Consider the following 20,548-nt stretch of genomic DNA (forward strand, 5'->3'; position numbering starts at 1 on the left):
GAGAGGGAGAAAGAGAAAGAGACAGAGAGACAGAGAGAGAGAGAGAGAGAGAGAGAGAGAAAAGAAAGAGAGAGACAGAGAGAGAGAGAGAGAGAGAGAGAGAGAGAGAGAGAAAGAGAGAGACAGAGAGACAGAGAGACAGAGAGAGAGAGAGAGAAAAGAAAGAGAGAGAGAGAGAGCTTAGCGCCTGCCAAATCCCTGCTTTTCTATTTCGCTAATTAGAGCACAGTTTGTCTACTTTATTACATTCTGCTCATGAAGAAAGTCAACTATTTGACTTCAGATATTTTCACTCACCTTTTCTGCAAAGAGCGGTTGAGAGACTCAGTCCTCTCGTTGATCTGAGGAGGGGAACAAGTACACTGGGTTTGTATTGTGAGATAATATATCTGAAGCAACCTAGCATAACTGCTAACAACTTCAATCTACAGTAGCCGTACATTATTTATCTACAGTAGCCCTACATTATTTATCTACAGTAGCCCTACATTATTTATCTACAGTAGCCCACCATTATTTATCTACAGTAGCCCTACATTATTTATCTACAGTAGCCATACATTATTTATCTACAGTTGCCCTACATTATCTATCTACAGTAGCCCTACATTATCTATCTACAGTAGCCCTACATTATTTATCTACAGTAGCTCTACATTATCTATCTACAGTAGCCCTACATTATTTAGCTACAGTAGCCCTACATTATTTATCTACAGTAGCCCTACATTATTTATCTACAGTAGCCCTACATTATCTATCTACAGTAGCCCTACATTATTTAGCTACAGTAGCCCTACATTATTTATCTACAGTAGCCCTACATTATTTATCTACAGTAGCCCTACATTATCTATCTACAGTAGCCCTACATTATTTATCTACAGTAGCCCTACATTATCTATCTACAGTAGCACTACATCATTTATCTACAGTAGCCCTACATTATTTATCTCCAGTAGCCCTACATTATTTATCTACAGTAGCCCTACATTATCTATCTACAGTAGCCCTACATTATTTATCTACAGTAGCTCTACATTATTTATCTACAGTAGCCCTACATTATTTATCTACAGTAGCCCTACATTATCTATCCACAGTAGCCCTACATTATCTATCTACAGTAGCCCTACATTATTTATCTACAGTAGCCCTACATTATTTATCTACAGTAGCCCACCATTATTTATCTACAGTAGCCCTACATTATTTATCTACAGTAGCCCACCATTATTTATCTACAGTAGCCCTACATTATTTATCTACAGTAGCCCTACATTATCTATCTACAGTGGCCCTACATTATTTTTCTACAGTAGCCCTACATTATCAATCTACAGTAGCCCTACATTATTTATCTACAGTAGCCCTACATTATCTATCTACAGTAGCCCTACATTATTTATCTACAGTAGCCCTACATTATCTATCTACAGTAGCCTTACATTATTTATCTACAGTAGCCCTACATTATCTATCTACAGTAGCACTACATAATTTATCTACAGTAGCCCTACATTATTTATCTCCAGTAGCCCTACATTATTTATCTACAGTAGCCCTACATTATCTATCTACAGTAGCCCTACATTATTTATCTACAGTAGCCTTACATTATTTATCTACAGTAGCCCTACATTATTTATCTACAGTAGCCCTACATTATCTATCCACGGTAGCCCTACATTATCTATCTACAGTAGCCCTACATTATTTATCTACAGTAGCCCTACATTATTTATCTACAGTAGCCCACCATTATTTATCTACAGTAGCCCTACATTATTTATCTACAGTAGCCCACCATTATTTATCTACAGTAGCCCTACATTATTTATCTACAGTAGCCCTACATTATCTATCTACAGTGGCCCTACATTATTTTTCTACAGTAGCCCTACATTATCAATCTACAGTAGCCCTACATTATTTATCTACAGTAGCCCTACATTATCTATCTACAGTAGCCCTACATTATTTATCTACAGTAGCCCTACATTATTTATCTACAGTAGCTCTACATTATCTATCTACAGTAGCTCTACATTATTTATCTACAGTAGCCCTACATTATCTATTTACAGTAGCCCACCATTATTTATCTACAGTAGCTCTACATTATTTATCTCCAATAGCCCTACATTATTTATCTACAGTAGCCCTACATTATCTATCTACAGTAGCCCTACATTATTTATCTACAGTAGCCCTACATTATTTATCTACAGTAGCCCTACATTATTTATCTACAGTAGCCCTACATTATCTATCCACAGTAGCCCTACATTATCTATCTACAGTAGCCCTACATTATTTATCTACAGTAGCCCTACATTATTTATCTACAGTAGCCCACCATTATTTATCTACAGTAGCCCTACATTATTTATCTACAGTAGCCCACCATTATTTATCTACAGTAGCCCTACATAATTTATCTACAGTAGCCCTACATTATTTATCTACAGTAGCCCTACATTATTTATCTACAGTAGCCCTACATTATTTATCTACAGTAGCCCACCATTATTTATCTACAGTAGCCCTACATTATTTATCTACAGTAGCCCACCATTATTTATCTACAGTAGCCCTACATTATCTATCTACAGTAGCCCTACATTATCAATCTACAGTAGTCCACATTATCAACACAGAGTATTCCTACAATTCCAAAGCATTCCTTCTCATTAAAGCATTTGTGGTTTATACTGTCATGACGTGTTAAAGGTATATAATACTGTCATGACCTGTTAAAGGTATATAATACTGCCATGACGTGTTAAAGGTGTATAATACTGCCATGACCTGTTAAAGGTCTATAATACTGTCATGACCTGTTAAAGGTGTATAATACTGTCATGACCTGTTAAAGGTGTATAATACTGTCATGACCTGTTAAAGGTGTATAATACTGTCATGACCTGTTAAAGGTGTATAATACTGTCATGACCTGTTAAAGGTGTATAATATTGTCATGACCTGTTAAAGGTATATAATACTGCCATGACCTGTTAAAGGTGTATAATACTGTCATGACCTGTTAATGGTGTATTGTACTGTCATGACCTGTTAAAGGTATATGATACTGTCATGACCTGTTAAAGGTGTATAATACTGTCATGACCTGTTAAAGGTATATGTAGGGGGCACACAGTAAGTTGAAAGGAACAATCTTCCCCTTTAAGTTGTCAATATATTACCCATCATCATGGCTCATAATATGGACACCTTCCTGTTGCTGATGTAGTAACAACGGCTCAGAAGGTCTTTGGAGGGAAGGTGAAACAGGATCGCTTTTTCCCGGATCTGTTTGGGTTGTCTTGCCAACTCATATGGTCATTGATGCATGACAATGTCTATATTTGGCAAGACAGCACAAACAGATCTGGGACCAGGCTAGAAACAAGAGCTGAGTTTGTATGAAGCGTAGAATGACATCAAAAAGACAGACAGCTGACAAGTGGTGTCACATTACGACCACACAGAACACAACAGAACAGAACCTTTGTGTCACAGTTGACCCCATGGTGACCTTTAACCTGGAATGACCCCTGCATGGGGTCATTGTTCCAGAACCTTCAATCCACATAAAATGAATCATTCTGTGTTCTGTTATATTGTTTCCCCCTTCAGATTAGGAAGCACCAAACTTTTGTATTACATTTGAAGTAAAAACCAATCCAGATCTCTGTAGTAATGCATCATATACAACAACAAATATCATGCTGATGATTCCTTGAGATTTATTAGAATTTTTTCCTTTCTGTTTAGTTATAAAAGCAAACAGGGAACAGAATCTAACGGGGGGACAGAATCTAAAACAACACAGAATAATTTGGATTTGGATGAAATATTCTGAAATACGTTTGTCCTCTGGAACGCTGGGTCTCCAAGGTGAAACTCACCGTGCAGGTATTCTCAGACGTCATCCTCTCCTCGGTGTCATTCTGGAAGGACACACATCACAGGGAAGCACATTGATGACAGGAAAGACACAAGCCAATGCCACTGCTGCAGACAATTTATTTTCGATCAGATAGATACATACAGTAAGAGGAACACTTTTCCACGGTCTAAATGGTTTATTTTCCTAATAGTTTCCTAAATCTTTGTGTTTTGTCCAATTGATTTTAAGGAAAATATATTTGTTTCTAAATGTATTTTATTGAACCTTTATTTAACTAGGCAAGTCAGTTAAGAATAAATTCTTATTTACAATGACGGCCTATACCAGCCAAACCTGGACGACGCTGGGCCAATTGTGCACCGCCCTATGGGGCTCCCAATCACGGCTGGTTGTGATACAGCCTGGAATCAAACCAGGGTGTCTGTAGTGACGCCTCAAGCACTGAGATGCAGTGCCTTAGACCGCTGCGCCACTCCTACTTGTAACAGGAGTATTACTAGTGCTTTACTGGTTTAACAGAAGCACAGAAAAATTGGACTGAGTGAGTCATTTCGTTGGTTATGACTCAACAGTTGGCACATTAGCAAGGTTGCTATTGAGCAATGCAAACGTGTGGTACATCCTATTTAGCTGTGAGCCAGAAAAGAAAGTCGGGTGCTTTCCCATAAAGACATGAATTAACCCATGACAATCCATGAATTAACCCATGAAAAAAATTGATTAACCCATGAAGACATTAATTAACCCATGACAATCCGTGAAGTGTTGGAGTGTTTAAGGAAAGCTAACCACAGGCAGCTACACACATAGCACAACACAACATCTATGTCCCCAATGGAACCCTATTCTGGCACCCTATGGGCCCTGGTCAACAGTAGTGCACTATCAAGGGAATAGGGTTCCATTTGGAAGGCACACAAAGGCTCTGTTCCAATATCCATAGTAACGTAGTGGATTCTAAAAGGTAGACCAGTATGGATGTTAGAACACAGACTAAAACTCTCTACATGCTGTCAACACAGGAAGCATTTCTTCACACTTAAAAAAACATTAAGGTGAAGAAACATAGGATGATGTGTCAACATGACATGCAAGAGGTGGAGAGGTGGTGTGGGGGTGTGATGACACCAAGGGAGAGAAGAAATATAGAGAAGTGATCCTGTAGTCAACATTGTCTTTTGTGTTCTACGACAAGATTGACAAGACAAACTGTTTTGTTCATCAAGGAGTTGATTCTGAAAGTATATCATATTTAGTAGTTAGTAAAAGGTGTCTTCAGACTAGAAGGTTTGTTTCAAATCCGTCATGGTTCATTTTGTCTGAGAAGGAGTGTTGAAAACACTTTCTGAAAACAAATGAGCCAAGTCAAAACGGAACCAACGGAAGCCAGTGTGACTAGTCATACTGATATCAGACTCTAAGTAGCGACTGGTGTTACCTGTCATACAACCACAGACCATACAGGACTCTCACTTCACATCACAGAGCCAACACAGTTATATCCATCGACACACTACACTTACAGACAGTCTAGAACTTACTGGGTAGAACAGAAGGAGTAGTTTCTGGTAGGATGGCATGAAGAATGGAACAGAACACAGTGACAGACATGCTACATCAAGCACAGTAACACTGTGTGAGTCCGCATGGCAGAGTGAACAGAAAGGGGACTGATATGCTGTGAAATACATCCTAGAAGGTTTTTAGGGGCTACATCCTGTATAAGAAGAAATCCATTTAAACCTTTTTGGTTCTAATAAAAATCATGTTCTCTACATCTGTGGGCATGTGATTAGATGATAGGTGAATGACAAGGTGACGTGTATGGTGGTAAATGATATGGGAAATCAGAAGTATCTTGAAGTTATGTGATCGATTGATTGATTGATAGATACCGGGACATCAGTAGTACCTTGAAGGTGGGGCTGATGGGACTGAAGGGACTGAAGGACTCGTCTCCCTCAATGCTGGAAATACTGAGGTTCTTCATCCTTCTCTCTGAAGCCGACATCCTCTTACTCTCCAACCCGTCTTTCACCCTCTTCCTCTCCTCCTGCAGACGGAGAAACTACATTAGAACAACACACCCCTCTTCCTCTTCTCCTGCAGACAGAGAAACTACATTAGAACAACACACCCCTCTTCCTCTCCTCCTGCAGACAGAGAAACTACATTAGAACAACACACCCCACTTCCTCTCCTCCTGCAGACAGAGAAACTACATTAGAACAACACACCCCTCTTCCTCTCCTCCTGTAGACGGATAAACTACATTAGAACAACACACCCCCTCTTCCTCTTCTCCTGCAGACGGAGAAACTACATTAGAACAACACACCCCTCTTCCTCTCCTCCTGTAGACAGAGAAACTACATTAGAACAGCACACCCTCTTCCTCTCCTCCTGCAGACAGAGAAACTACATTAGAACAACACACCCTCTTCCTCTCCTCCTGCAGACAGAGAAACTACATTAGAACAACACACCCCTCTTCCTCTCCTCCTGTAGACAGAGAAACTACATTAGAACAACACACCCCTCTTCCTCTCCTCCTGTAGACAGAGAAACTACATTAGAACAACACACCCCTCTTCCTCTCCTCCTGCAGACGGAGAAACTACATTAGAACAACACCCCCCTCTTCCTCTCCTCCTGCAGACAGAGAAACTACATTAGAACAACACCCCCCTCTTCCTCTCCTCCTGCAGACAAAGAAACTACATTAGAACAACACACCCTCTTCCTCTCCTCCTGCAGACGGAGAAACTACATTAGAACAACACCCCCCTCTTCCTCTCCTCCTGCAGACAGAGAAACTACATCAGAACAACACCCGCACATACATGAGGCTGAACAGGCCTCTGTTGTGCATGCTGTGCATTATAATGCATTATGTCAGAGCTCACAAGGTTTTAAAAATGTGCTTACAATGCATTATGAAGAGGGTGTTCATAGGAAGTGTTACCAACATGCATCGACATGCATATACATACTCAGATAGTGTACATACCAGTCTCGGAGTAGGAGTGCTGATCTAGGATCTGACTGGTACCCCCTTCTCATTCATTATAACAGAGCCAGGTCTCACCTCCTCCTGCTCCTGTCTGTGCTGCTCCTCTTTCTCTCTCTGGTGCTCCTCCTCCTTCCTGGCTCTGCATTTCTCCTCTCTCCTGCGGTTCAACTCCTCCAGCTCCTCCTGGTCCTCCTGCTGTCTCTGTCTCAGCTGTTCTAGGGTGCCCTGTCCCTGGCCTGGTGTCTTCTCTGTCTCCAGCAGCCCCACGGGAACCTCTCCATCCACCTCCTCCTTTCTCTGCCCTCCCAAGCTGCCACTGCGACTGGAGGAGAGGAGAGGAGAGGAGAGGAGGGGAGGGTAGGGGAGAGGAGAGGAGAGGAGAGGAGAGGAGAGGAGAGGAGAGGAGAGGAGAGGAGAGGAGAGGTTGGAGGAAGCTGCTCCATCTCTCACTATGATCAAACTGCATTACAAATGTAACACCTTCTAATATCTCCACTGCTGTAGTTATGAACTACTTTGGACAGTTCTCATCTTATCAATCAACAAGATTCCCTCAGTTTGCTTTAAAATCTTTACCTGTCTCCTTCAGTGACAAACAAGGAAGAAGTAGGCATCTCATCCATCTCTTTCGGTGTCTCATCCATGACTATCTGTGTCTCATCCATGTCTTTCGGTGTCTCGTCCAAGACTATCTGTGTCTCAACCATGTCTTTCGGTGTGTCATCCATCTCTTTCTGTGTCTCATCCATGACTATCTGTGTCTCAGTCATGACTATCTGTGTCTCAGCCATCTCTATCTGTGTCTCAGTCATGACTATCTGTGTCTCAGCCATGACTATCTGTGTCTCAGCCATGTCTTTCAGTTTGTCATCCATGTCTTCCTGTGTCTCATCCAAGACTATCTGTGTCTCAGCCATCTCTATCTGTGTCTCAGCCGTCTCTATCTGTGTCTCAGCCGTCTCTATCTGTGTCTCTAGCTGTGTCTCATCCATGACTATCTGTGTCTCAGCCATCTCTATCTGTGTCTCTAGCTGTGTCTCAACACCCTATAGTAGCTCACTCTAAAGGCTTGGTTAAATGAAGGAAGGATGTTGAGCTAGCCAATACAGGAAGTGATGAGAGTCACTGATCTTGTCATGCGTCTTTTTCAGTTCAGTATGAAGTAGGAACTGATAGATGCTTTACAGAAGTTGTTGTTCTCTCTCTACAAGCAATCATTCATACAGATGTAGGATTTTCATTTGATCGTCGTGTTGCAGGAGAGCTTTCCTTCAATGCAGGAAATGTAAAACTTCTAGTCTATTTGAGGTTTAAAAAGGCTTCTGAAATTTGTAATTGCCACTTTTCAATTTCAGACTTGATTTATCCTTATGGAAAATGTATCAACCGCTTCAAAAATGTCCATTAATAATAATCCACTTTATAATTCACATTTCCTGTTGCTGCAGGATTATTTTCCTGCTGTAGCAAACTGGCTCAAATTAAGATCCTCCATCTGTACCAGGAATGTCACGTCCTGGCCAGTATAAAGGTTAATTAGTATTGTAGTTTGGTCAGGACGTGGCAGAGGGTATTTGTTTTATGTGGTTCAGGGTGGTGTGTTTTGTAAAAAGGGTGTTTGATTTAGTAATTCCGGGTTTTGGTTTATGTTTAGGTATTTCTATGTGGAGTCTAGTGAGTGTATGTCTATGTTTGATTAATTGGGGTTGGGACTCTCAGTTGAAGGCAGGTGTTGTCTATCTGCCTTTGATTGAGAGTCCCATATAGTAGGGTGTGTTTGTGTTTGGTATTTGTGGGTGATTGTTCTGTGTTAGCCTTGTGCCTTGCAGACTGTCAGTGAATCGTTCATTTTCTTGTTTGTTGTTTTGTATTCATTTTGAAGTGGATAAATGTTCAAAATGAACAATCACATACCTGCTGCGTATTGGTCTACCTTTTCCGACGATGATTTCGTTATATCGTCAGAAGACGAGGAAATCCCTGACAGAATCACCCACCACTCAAGGACCAAGCAGCAGAGGAAGGAGCAGAGGGAATTCGAGTTGGACTGGCGGGAGAAGTGGACCTGGGAGGAAGTTCTGGATGGGGCCGGACCTTGGCACCAGGCTGGGGAGTATCGCCGCCCGCAGTGGGAAATTGAGGCAGCCAAGGCAGAGAGGCGTAGGTACGAGGCCATGGACGCGCTGAGGGAGAAGCACGAGAGGCACCCCCAAGATTTTTTTTTGGGGGGGGCACACGGGTAGTTTGGCTAGGCGTAAGAAGAGCCGGAAGCCAGCTACCCATGGTTATATGGAGGAGCGTATGGGGTGGAGAGCGCTATGTTTCGCTGAGGAGCGCACTATCTCACCCATACGCACGCACAGTCCGGTGCGCGTTATTCCAGCCCCTTGCAGGTGCCGTGCTAGAGCGGGCATCCAGCCTGGTAGGAGGATGCCTGCGCAGCGCATCTGGTCGCCGGTACGCCTCCGAGGACCAGGCTACCCAACTCCCGCTCTACGCACGGCTACCATCAGGCCCCTGCACAGCCCAGTCTGCCCTGTACGAGCACCCCGCTCGTACAAGGTTCCTTGTTCCATCCAGCCAAGGCGGGTTGTGCAGGAGGTAAGATCTAGACCGACTGTGCGCCTCCATAGCCCTGGGTTTCCAGCTCCTGTCTCTCGTGCGGACCCGGAAGTGCGTCAACCCAGTCCGACTCGTCCTGTTCCCGCTCCCCGCACTAGCCTGGAGGTGCGTGTTCATAATCTGGTAAGCCCAGTACCAGCACCACGCACCAGGCTACAAGTGCGTCAACCCAGCCACGCCAGTCAACAGTCACCAGAGCTGCCCGCCAGTCAACAGTCACCAGAGCTGCCCGCCAGTCAACAGTCACCAGAGCTGCCCGCCAGTCAACAGTCACCAGAGCTGCCCGCCAGTCAACCATCACCAGAGCTGCCCGCCAGTCAACAGTCGTCAGAGCTGCCCGCCAGTCAACAGTCGTCAGAGCTGCCCGCCAGTCAACAGTCGTCAGAGCTGCCCGCCAGTCAACAGTCGTCAGAGCTGCCCGCCAGTCAACAGTCGTCAGAGCTGCCCGCCAGTCAACAGTCGTCAGAGCTGCCCGCCAGTCAACAGTCGTCAGAGCTGCCCGCCAGTCAACAGTCGTCAGAGCTGCCCGCCAGTCAACAGTCGTCAGAGCTGCCCGCCAGTCAACAGTCGCCAGAGTGGCCAGACTGCGCTGAACCGCCGGAGTGGCCAGACTGCGCTGAACCGCCGGAGTGGCCAGACTGCGCTGAACCGCCGGAGTGGCCAGACTGCGCTGAACCGCCGGAGTGGCCAGACTGCGCTGAACCGCCGGAGTGGCCAGACTGCGCTGAACCGCCGGAGTGGCCAGACTGCGCTGAACCGCCGGAGTGGCCAGACTGCGCTGAAGTGGCCAGACTGCGCCGAGTGGCCAGACTGCCCCGAGTGGCCAGACTGCCCCGAGTGGCCAGACTGCCCAGACTGCCCCGAGTGGCCAGACTGCCCCGAGTGGCCAGACTGCCCAGACTGTCCCGAGTGGCCAGACTGCCCAGACTGTCCCGAGACTGCCCCGAGTTGCCAGACTGCCCCGAGTTGCCAGACTGCCCAGACTGCCCCCAACTGCCAGACTGTCCCGAACTGCCAGACTGGCCCGACTGCCCCCCGGCGATGCCAGACTGGCCCGACTGCCCCTCGGCGATGCCAGAGTGGCCCGACAGCCTGGAACGGCCGGAACCAGAGCCACCTCCAGATATAGGTGGGTTGGGGAGGGGGGGTGTAGCACAGTTTTTCGTTTTAAGGTGCTTCCGGGGTTAGCACCTTTAAGGGGGGGGTACTGTCACGTCCTGGCCAGTATAAAGGTTAATTAGTATTGTAGTTTGGTCAGGACGTGGCAGAGGGTATTTGTTTTATGTGGTTCAGGGTGGTGTGTTTTGTAAAAAGGGTGTTTGATTTAGTAATTCCGGGTTTTGGTTTATGTTTAGGTATTTCTATGTGGAGTCTAGTGAGTGTATGTCTATGTTTGATTAATTGGGGTTGGGACTCTCAGTTGAAGGCAGGTGTTGTCTATCTGCCTTTGATTGAGAGTCCCATATAGTAGGGTGTGTTTGTGTTTGGTATTTGTGGGTGATTGTTCTGTGTTAGCCTTGTGCCTTGCAGACTGTCAGTGAATCGTTCGTTTTCTTGTTGTTTTGTATTCATTTTGAAGTGAATAAATGTTCAAAATGAACAATCACATACCTGCTGCGTATTGGTCTACCTTTTCCGACGATGATTTCGTTATATCGTCAGAAGACGAGGAAATCCCTGACAAGGAAGCTAAGACTGAAACTAAGGAAACTATAAATAAACTCAGACAGCTTCAGTCTTTGTGTTGAGTTCTCCTCCTCTTTAAATTGAATTTGGACATTACAATAGTGAGATCTGGCCCCAGTCTGAACCTGTGTCCAAAATGGCACCCTATTCCTTTGATAGTGCACTACTTTAGACCAACCAAATGGCACCCTATTCCCGTTATTGTGCACTACTTTAGACCAGACAAATGGCACCCTACTCCCGTTATAGTGCACTACTTTAGGCCAGCCAAATGGAACCCTATTCCCGTTATAGTGCACTACTTTATACCAGACAAAATGGCACCCTAATCCCTATATAATGCACTACTTTTGGCCAGATGAGGCTCTATATAAGGATTCAAGTGCCATTTTGGACACACATATAGACTATTTTAGGTTTGTTACCTTGGAGACAGTTTCCCTGCAACTAGGTATGAGGTCACTTCCGCTCCAGCTGCTTCCCCGTTACTGTTGACGTGTCTCATGACTTTAGAGGTGTAGGAGATCTTCAGCTCAGATTTCTTCTTCTCCACTACCTAAAAACAAAACAGCATTTAGAAGAACACTTTATAGTCCAATTAGAGTTTTGGCATCAAACGTCATTGGCATCAACTCATCTAAAGTTCGGTCAAGTTTGGCATCACAGCCCAAACAACAGCTTTCCCCTCTTTGCCCTGCCGTGAATAAAGACTACACTGTGACTTGAGTGATGATTGGATACAGCACGGCATGTACACAATCGTAACTCTACCTTGTCATCTGTTACTCTTCTTGAAGCGTCTTGTGTCTTGTTGCTGGCTCTTCGTTCCCACTCTACCTCCTTCTCCTCCCTCTCCTCGGGCCCAGGTCCAGGATGTGTCTTCAAGCAGGGCCTGATTGGGGAGGCTCCGTTTAGCCTGAGCAGCTGGGGCTGATGCTGCTGCTGCTGGGGTTGATGCTGCTGGGGTTGATGCTGCTGGGGCTGATGCTGCTGGGGTTGATGCTGCTGCTGGGGTTGATGCTGCTGCTGGGGCTGATGCTGCTGGGGCTGATGCTGCTGGGGCTGATGCTGCTGGGGTTGATGCTGCTGGGGCTGATGCTGCTGCTGCGGGGGTTGATGCTGCTGGGGTTGATGCTGCTGGGGCTGATGCTGCTGGGGCTGATGCTGCTGCTGGGGTTGATGCTGCTGCTGCTGGGGCTGATGCTGCTCCCAGGACTCCTGTTCCTCCAGGTGGCGCTGTCTGCGTTTCTCCAACCTCTGGGTCCAGTCACTGAAGCCCTCGTCCTCCTCCAGAGCCAACTGGCAGCCACTAGCCTTCAGCTCACTCTCACACCTGAAGAGACAGGTAGAATTGTTAATAACAAGTCAAACCTAAAGGTGATCCAGTAATTTCTAACTGTTCATAACTGTTCAACGGATATCTATCTTGCACAATTGTCCATAGAAATATAGTGCTGTATTCAACATTTCCTTCAAGAGTAACTACACCTAAGGACAGGGTTACCCAGGCCAAAGATGGCCAGGTCTCCCTCAAAAAAGACAATCAATACATACAACTTTCAACAATTCAACCTAATGCATTGTCAACTGAATTCAAAACAGGCTAACTCAGCTAAATTCCTAACTGTTTAATACAGTGTAAAAAGTAATTAGTTCTGCTAACTCCCGTTGCCTAGAACCATTGTAGTAAACCCAACTCATAGTATATCAGTATTCAAAACTTAAAGTGACATCAGCACCCATTAGGTTATCTTTAGAAGTTGTAAATACTTCACTGTTTTATGTTTTATTCACTATTTGCCATTAAATTACATTATGTATTCTGAATTAAAATGATTGAATTAACTTGAACATGAATATTTGTTGTAGCGAACATAAAAAATGCAGGTTCCATCTATTAAATGATTAACCTTCATTATTCATTTTTGTCAAGTTTAAGTAGTAAGTGGTTCAGATTAGTAATTTTCAGTGGTCGTGTCTTAATGTTTAATATTGTTTTATGCATTTGATGATTTGTCCTTTTAACCCACTTTAGCAGGCATTCTTGAACACAGTGCTCATTCCTCTAGCAGTAACTGGAGGTAGAGCTGTAACCAGTCATTCTTGAACACAGTGCTCATTCCTCTAGCAGTAACTGGAGGTAGAGCTGTAACCAGTCATTCTTGAACACAGTGCTCATTCCTCTAGCAGTAACTGGAGGTAGAGCTGTAACCAGTCATTGTTGAACACAGTGCTCATTCCTCTAACAGTAACTGGAGGTAGAGCTGTAACCAGTCATTGTTGAACACAGTGCTCATTCCTCTAACAGTAACTGGAGGTAGAGATGTAACCAGTCATTGTTGAACACAGTGCTCATTCCTCTGGCAGTAACTGGAGGTAGAGCTGTAACCAGTCATTGTTGAACACAGTGCTCATTCCTCTAACAGTAACTGGAGGTAAAGATGTAACCAGTCATTGATGAACACGGTGCTCATTCCTCTGGCAGTAACTGGAGGTAAAGATGTAACCAGTCATTGATGAACACGGTGCTCATTCCTCTGGCAGTAACTGGAGGTAGAGCTGTAAGCAGTACAGGAAGCTGCATTGTACAGTGAAGAGGCGACTCCGGGATGCTGGCCTTCTAGGCAGAGTTCCATCTTAATCTTGTGTTTTTATTGGCCAGTCTGAGATATGGCTTTTTCTTTGCAACTCTGCCTGAAAGGCCAGCATCCCGGAATCGCCTCTTCACTGTTGATGTTGTGACTGGTGTTTTGCGGGTACTATTTAATGAAGCTGCCAGTTGAGGACTTGTGAGGCGTCTGTTTCTCAAACTAGACACTCTTATGTACTTGTCCTCTTGCTCAGTTGTGCACCGAGGCCTCCCACTCCTCTTTCTATTCTGGTTAGAGCCCGTTTGCGCTGTTCTGTGAAAGGAGAAGTACACAGCGTTGTACGAGATCTTCAGGTTCTTGGAAATTTCTCACAACAACAAGAATAGATCAAGAATAGACTGACGAGTTTCAGAAGAAAGTTCTTTGTTTCTGGCCATTTTGAGCGTGTAATCGAACCCACAAATGTTGATAATCCAGATTCTCAACTAGTCTAAAGTAGGCCAGTTTTATTGCTTCTTTAATCAGAACAACAGTTTTCAGCTGTGCTAACATAATTGCAAAAGGGTTTTGTAATGATCAATTCACCTTTTAAATGATAAACTTGGATTAGCTAACACAATGTGCCATTGGAACACAGGAGTGATGGTTGCTGATAATGGGCCTCTGTACACCTATGTAGATATTCCATTAAAAAAATCAGCCGTTTCCAGCTACAATAGTCATTTACAACATTAACAATGTCTACACTGTATTTCTTATCAATGTGATGTTATTTTAATGGACAGAAAATGTTCTAAGTGACCCCAAACATTTGAACGGTAGTGTACATCTTACACAAATGTTTTTAGAAATATAATATTTTCTTCATAGTTTGTTACGTAGGACATCCATCTGGAAATAGCTGATTGTCTGCCTCACCCCAAGGGCACCAAAACACCAGGTGGCTAAACGTGCTAGCTGCTAACCACTGTGAAAACAATCAGGTGGCTTCTGTATATTGTTAGCGGTCAGCACAATGTTGAAACAATGGGGTGCTAACAGCAGCTTGGCAGGGGAAAAGTCAGAGGGGGCTCAGGTACTGTAGAGAGGTCAGGGGACATGCAGCGGTCACAGGAAGTGAGTCTTTACAGCCAAACTCCTGCAGTCAGCCTACAGCAGCCGTGTGTGTCTGTCTGTCTGTCTGTCTGTCTGTCTGTCTGTCTAGTCTATAACAGATGGGGGCAATACCAGGGATTTCAAGTCAAATTATGAAATCAAATTGTATTTGTCACATGCGCCATATACAACAGGTGTAGACCTTACAGTGAAATGCTTACTTACAAGCCCTTAACCAACAATGCAGTTTTAAGAAAAACCCTAAAAAAGTAAGAGATAAGAATAACAAATAATTAAAAATCAGCAGTAAATAACAATTCCTGGGCTATATACAGGGGGTACCGGTACAGAGTCAATGTGTCAATGTGTGGGGGGCACCAGTGTCGAGGTAATTGAGGTAATTATGTACATGTCTCATCGTTGTCGGTGATCAGGCCTACCACTGTTGTGTCATCAGCAAACTTAATGATGGTGTTGGAGTCGTGCCTGGCTGTGCAGTCATGAGTGAACAGGGAGTACAGGAGTGGACTGAGCACGCACCCCTGAGGGGCCCCCGTGTTAGTCCTGTATTGAAGCTTTGCCTGTTTGATGGTTCGTCGGAAAGCATAGCTGGATTTCTTATAAGCTTCTGGGTTAGAGCCCCGCTCCTTGAAAGCGGCTGCTCTGCCCTTTAGCTCAGTGCGGATGTTGCCTGTAATCCATGGCTTCTGGATGGGGTATGTACGTACGGTCACTGTGGGGACGACGTCCTTGATGCACTTATTGATAAAGCCAGTGACTGATGTGGTGTACTCCTCAATGCCATCGGAGGAATCCTGGAACATATTCCAGTCTGTGCTAGCAAAACAGTCCTGTAGTTTAGCATCTGCTTCATCTGACCATTTTTTTTATAGAGCGAGTCACTGGTGCTTCCTGCTTAAATTGTTGCTTGTAAGCAGGAATCAAGAGAATAGAGTTATGGTCAGATTTGCCAAATGGAGGGTGAGGGAGAGCTTTGTTACACGTCTCTGTTTGTGGAGTAAAGGTGGTCTAGAATTTTTTTCCATCTGGTACCACATTTAACATGCTGATAGACATGAGGTAAAACTGATTTAGATTTCCCTGCATTAAAGTCCCCGGCCACTAGGAGCGCCTCCTCTGGGTGAGCGTTTTCCTGTTTGCTTATGTTTAGCCCAGCAGATGACAGGTGTTAGCCAGACCCCAGGGCTTTTGGCTCGGCGTCATGGCAACGGGACACACACGTACTGTGACCATGGAAACATACACAAACTGAACGACCGACCTCGCTGCCAACGGAACGAACGCCACTGCTGCATCCTGTTTCCTCTGAATGAGCTATGGTCTGTGTCCCAAATGGCACCCTATTCCCTAAATAGTGCATTACTTTTCACCAGAGCCCTATTCACCATATAGTGCACTACATTAGACCAGAGCCCGATGTAGTAGTGCACTACTTTTCACCAGAACCCTATGTAGTAGTGCACTACACAGGGGATAGGGTGCCCTTTGGGACACAGAATGCTCTCTTCCTCTCTTCCTGTAGCCCCAGCCTTCTGTCATTTCTTGTTTCTCATTGTTGCAACATAGCAAAAATAAATACAGTTTAGGTTGATTTATTAATGTGCTGCATAGAAGTTGCATTAAAACATTAACAAGTAGCATAATAACATAATAACATTAACAAGTAGAGTAATAACATAATAACATTAACAAGTAGTATAATAACATAATAACATTAACAAGTAGAGTAATAACATAATAACATTAACAAGTAGATTAATAACATTAACAAGTAGATTAATAACATAATAACATTAAGAAGTAGTATAATAACATTAACAAGTAGTATAATAACATTAACAAGTAGTATAATAACATAATAACATTAACAAGTAGAGTAATAACATAATAACATTAACAAGTAGATTAATAACATTAACAAGTAGATTAATAACATAATAACATTAAGAAGTAGTATAATAACATTATTAATAACATTAACAAGTAGTATAATAACATAATAACATTAACAAGTAGAGTAATAACATAATAACATTAACAAGTAGATTAATAACATTAACAAGTAGTATAATAACATTAACAAGTAGTATAATAACATAATAACATTAACAAGTAGTATAATAACATAATAACATTAACAAGTAGTATAATAACATAATAACATTAACAAGTAGTATAATAACATAATAACATTAACAAGTAAAGTAATAACATAATAACATTAACAAGTAGTATAATAACATAATAACATTAACAAGTAGTATAATAACATAATAACATTAACAAGAAGATTAATAACATTAAAAAGTAGATTAATAACATAATAACATTAACAAGTAGTATAATAACATAATAACATTAACAAGTAGTATAATAACATAATAACATTAACAAGTAGTATAATAACATAATAACATTAACAAGTAGTATAATAACGTAATAACATTAACAAGTAGTATAATAACATAATAACATTAACAAGTAGTATAATAACATAATAACATTAACAAGTAGATTAATAAAATAATAACATTAACAAGTAGTATAATAACATAATAACATTAACAAGTAGATTAATAACATAATAACATTAACAAGTAGTATAATAACATAATAACATTAACAAGTAGATTAATAAAATAATAACATTAACAAGTAGTATAATAACATAATAACATTAACAAGTAGATTAATAACATAATAACATTAACAAGTAGTATAATAACATTAACAAGTAGTATAATAACATAATAACACTAACAAGTAGTATAATAACATTAACAAGTAGCTAATAACATAATAACATTAACAAGTAGTATAATAACATTAACAAGTAGATTAATAACATAATAACATTAACAAGTAGTATAATAACATTAACAAGTAGTATAATAACATAATAACACTAACAAGTAGTATAATAACATTAACAAGTAGCTAATAACATAATAACATTAACAAGTAGTATAATAACATTAACAAGTAGATTAATAACATAATAACATAAACACGTAGAATAATAACGTAACAACACAAGTAGCATATTAACATTAGTTATTCTACCTGGAACTAAAATGGGGACAGCCGAAGAATCCTTTTGGAACTCTTTTTTCTAACAGTGTAGCGTTACTGGATCTCTGGTAAAAAAAATGAAATGTGCATGTTTTTCTTCTGGATAAAGGACCGTTAATTTCCTGTGTAACATTTGCCATCCACTACCACACACCTGCAGATGTTTCTGTAACTAGATTTTTCTTAACTAGAAATGTAGCATCCTTGCTACTATTCATAATGAGTCCATCATCAAAAATAGGTTTGAGTCACCAATAGGTTTGAATAACCAATAGGTTTGAGTAACCAATAGGTTTGAGTAACCAATAGGTTTGAGTAACCAATAGGTTTGAATAACCAATAGGTTTGAGTAACCATTAGGTTTGAGTAACCAATACATTTTAGTAACCTATAGGCTTGAGTAACCAATAGGTTTGAATAACCAATATATTTGAGTAACCAATACATTTTAGTAACCAATAGGCTTGAGTAACCAATAGGTTTGAGTAATCAATAGCTTTGAGTAACCAAGGGAACAAGAAGTAATAGCCTAAACTACCACACATCTTTAAGAGGAAACCATTCATTCAATACAATAGGCCTGTGTTGTGGATTAAAATGGCCAACAAACACGCACACTCAAACACACACACACACACACACACACACACACACACTCACTCACTCACTCACTCACTCACTCACTCACTCACTCACTCACTCACTCACTCACTCACTCACTCACTCACAGACTGAAGCCTGCCTCCCAAATAGCACCCTATTCCCCAAGGGCTCTGGTTAAACCTGTACACTATATAGTGAACAGGGAGCCATTTGGGACAAAACCCAGGTCCATTGAGACACAGCCCAGGTCCATATACAGTAAGCCCTGATAGGATACGTGACAGCACTTCATTAGCGAATGTTGTCTTGTTTCCCTACAGTCTATTCAGCACCATTGAGACATCAGTCATACTACCTACAGTCTATTCAGCACCATTGAGACATCAGTCAGACTACCTACAGTCTATTCAGCACCATTGAGACATCAGTCAGACTACCTACAGTCTATTCAGCACCATTGAGACATCAGTCAGACTACCTACAGTCTATTCAGCACCATTGAGACATCAGTCAGACTACCTACAGTCTATTCAGCACCATTGAGACATCAGTCAGACTACCTACAGTCTATTCAGCGCCATTGAGACATCAGTCAGACTACCTACAGTCTATTCAGCGCCATTGAGACATCAGTCAGACTACCTACAGTCTATTCAGCACCATTGAGACGTCAGTCAGACCACCTACAGCCTATTCAACACCATTGAGACATCAGTCATACTACCTACAGTCTATTCAGCACCATTGAGACATTTTTATTTTTTATATTTTTTTATTTAACCTTAATTTAACTAGGCAACTCAGTTAAGAACAAATTCTTATTTACAATGACAGCCTACCCCGGCCAAACCCTAACCCGGACGAAGCTGGGGCAATCGTGCCCTGTCATATGGGACTCACAATCACGGCCGGTTGTGATACAGCCCAGGATCGAACCAGGGTGTTTAGTGACGCCTCTAGCACTGAGATGCAGTGCCTTAGACCGTTGTGCCACTACAGCAAGCAGTTCACATCATGCGTTACAAACATGACTTGAGCTACTCAGCTGCTACAGATGACAACAAGACTGGTGTGGGATGTCTCGTCTTACACGCTAGTCCAGTCTTTGATAACCAGAGCAGTATGTTCTATTGTAGGATTCTACAGCAGGAAAGTGTTGGCTGTTAGCCTTCATTCAGCTTTGTGACTTACAATGGATATAGCTCCTGGAGCCCATTGTCCAGTGTGGGGCTGGTGGTGCTGGCTGGGCCAGTGTGGGTGTGGGGGACCTGGTCTCCCTGTCTCTCCCTGGCCCTCCGTCGTCGTTCCCGCTCTATCTCCTCAGCATCCTCAATACTGCGCTGGGCCGTCACCCTGGAACACAGAGACAGTGAAAGAGAATATAAAAATAATCAGACCTATTATATTTTATTATGATCGTGGACTTCAGGAAACAGCAGAGGGAGTGGCCCCCTATCCACATCGACGGGACAGTAGTGGAGAGGGTGGAAAGTTTTAAGTTCCTCGGCGTACACATCACGGACAAACTGAAATGGTCCACCCACACAGACAGCGTGGTGAAGAAGGCGCAGCAGCGCCTCTTCAACCTCAGAAGGCTGAAGAAATTCGGCTTGTTACCAAAAACACTCACAAACTTTTACAGATGCACAATCGAGAGCATCCTGTCGGGCTGTATCACCGCCTGGTACGGCAGCTGCTCCGCCCATAACCGGAAGGCTCTCCAGAGGGTGGTGTGGTCTGCAAAACGCATCACCGGGTGCAAACTACCTGCCCTCCAGGACACCTACACCACCCGATGTCACAGGAAGGCCAAAAAGATCATCAAGGACAACAACCACCCGAGCCACTGCCTGTTCACACCACTATCATCCAGAAGGAGAGGTCAGTACAGGTGCAGCAAAGCGGGGACCGAGAAACTGAAAAACAGCTTCT

At 42.8% G+C, this 20,548-nt stretch overlaps 1 protein-coding gene across 2 annotated transcripts in view; it reads right to left on the reverse strand.

Moving 5' to 3' along the window:
- LOC106562850 (non-muscle caldesmon) overlaps window positions 1–20,548 on the reverse strand; it is a 72,603-nt gene that overhangs the window by 22,164 nt on the left and 29,891 nt on the right. The window contains exons 2-8 of one of the 2 annotated variants that reach the window (XM_045689707.1): window positions 19,808–19,969; window positions 12,006–12,567; window positions 11,660–11,790; window positions 7,002–7,248; window positions 5,826–5,966; window positions 3,912–3,953; window positions 298–341 (exon numbers count right to left, since the gene is read on the reverse strand). In XM_045689707.1, the coding sequence (XP_045545663.1) occupies window positions 298–341; window positions 3,912–3,953; window positions 5,826–5,966; window positions 7,002–7,248; window positions 11,660–11,790; window positions 12,006–12,567; window positions 19,808–19,969 (1,329 nt within the window). The remainder of the gene's footprint in view (window positions 1–297; window positions 342–3,911; window positions 3,954–5,825; window positions 5,967–7,001; window positions 7,249–11,659; window positions 11,791–12,005; window positions 12,568–19,807; window positions 19,970–20,548) is intronic. The other variant, XM_045689708.1, reaches the window with a different exon arrangement.

The sequence above is a fragment of the Salmo salar genome, chromosome ssa11 (genome assembly GCF_905237065.1).
Source record: "Salmo salar chromosome ssa11, Ssal_v3.1, whole genome shotgun sequence".
In the NCBI taxonomy this organism is placed as follows: domain Eukaryota; kingdom Metazoa; phylum Chordata; class Actinopteri; order Salmoniformes; family Salmonidae; genus Salmo; species Salmo salar.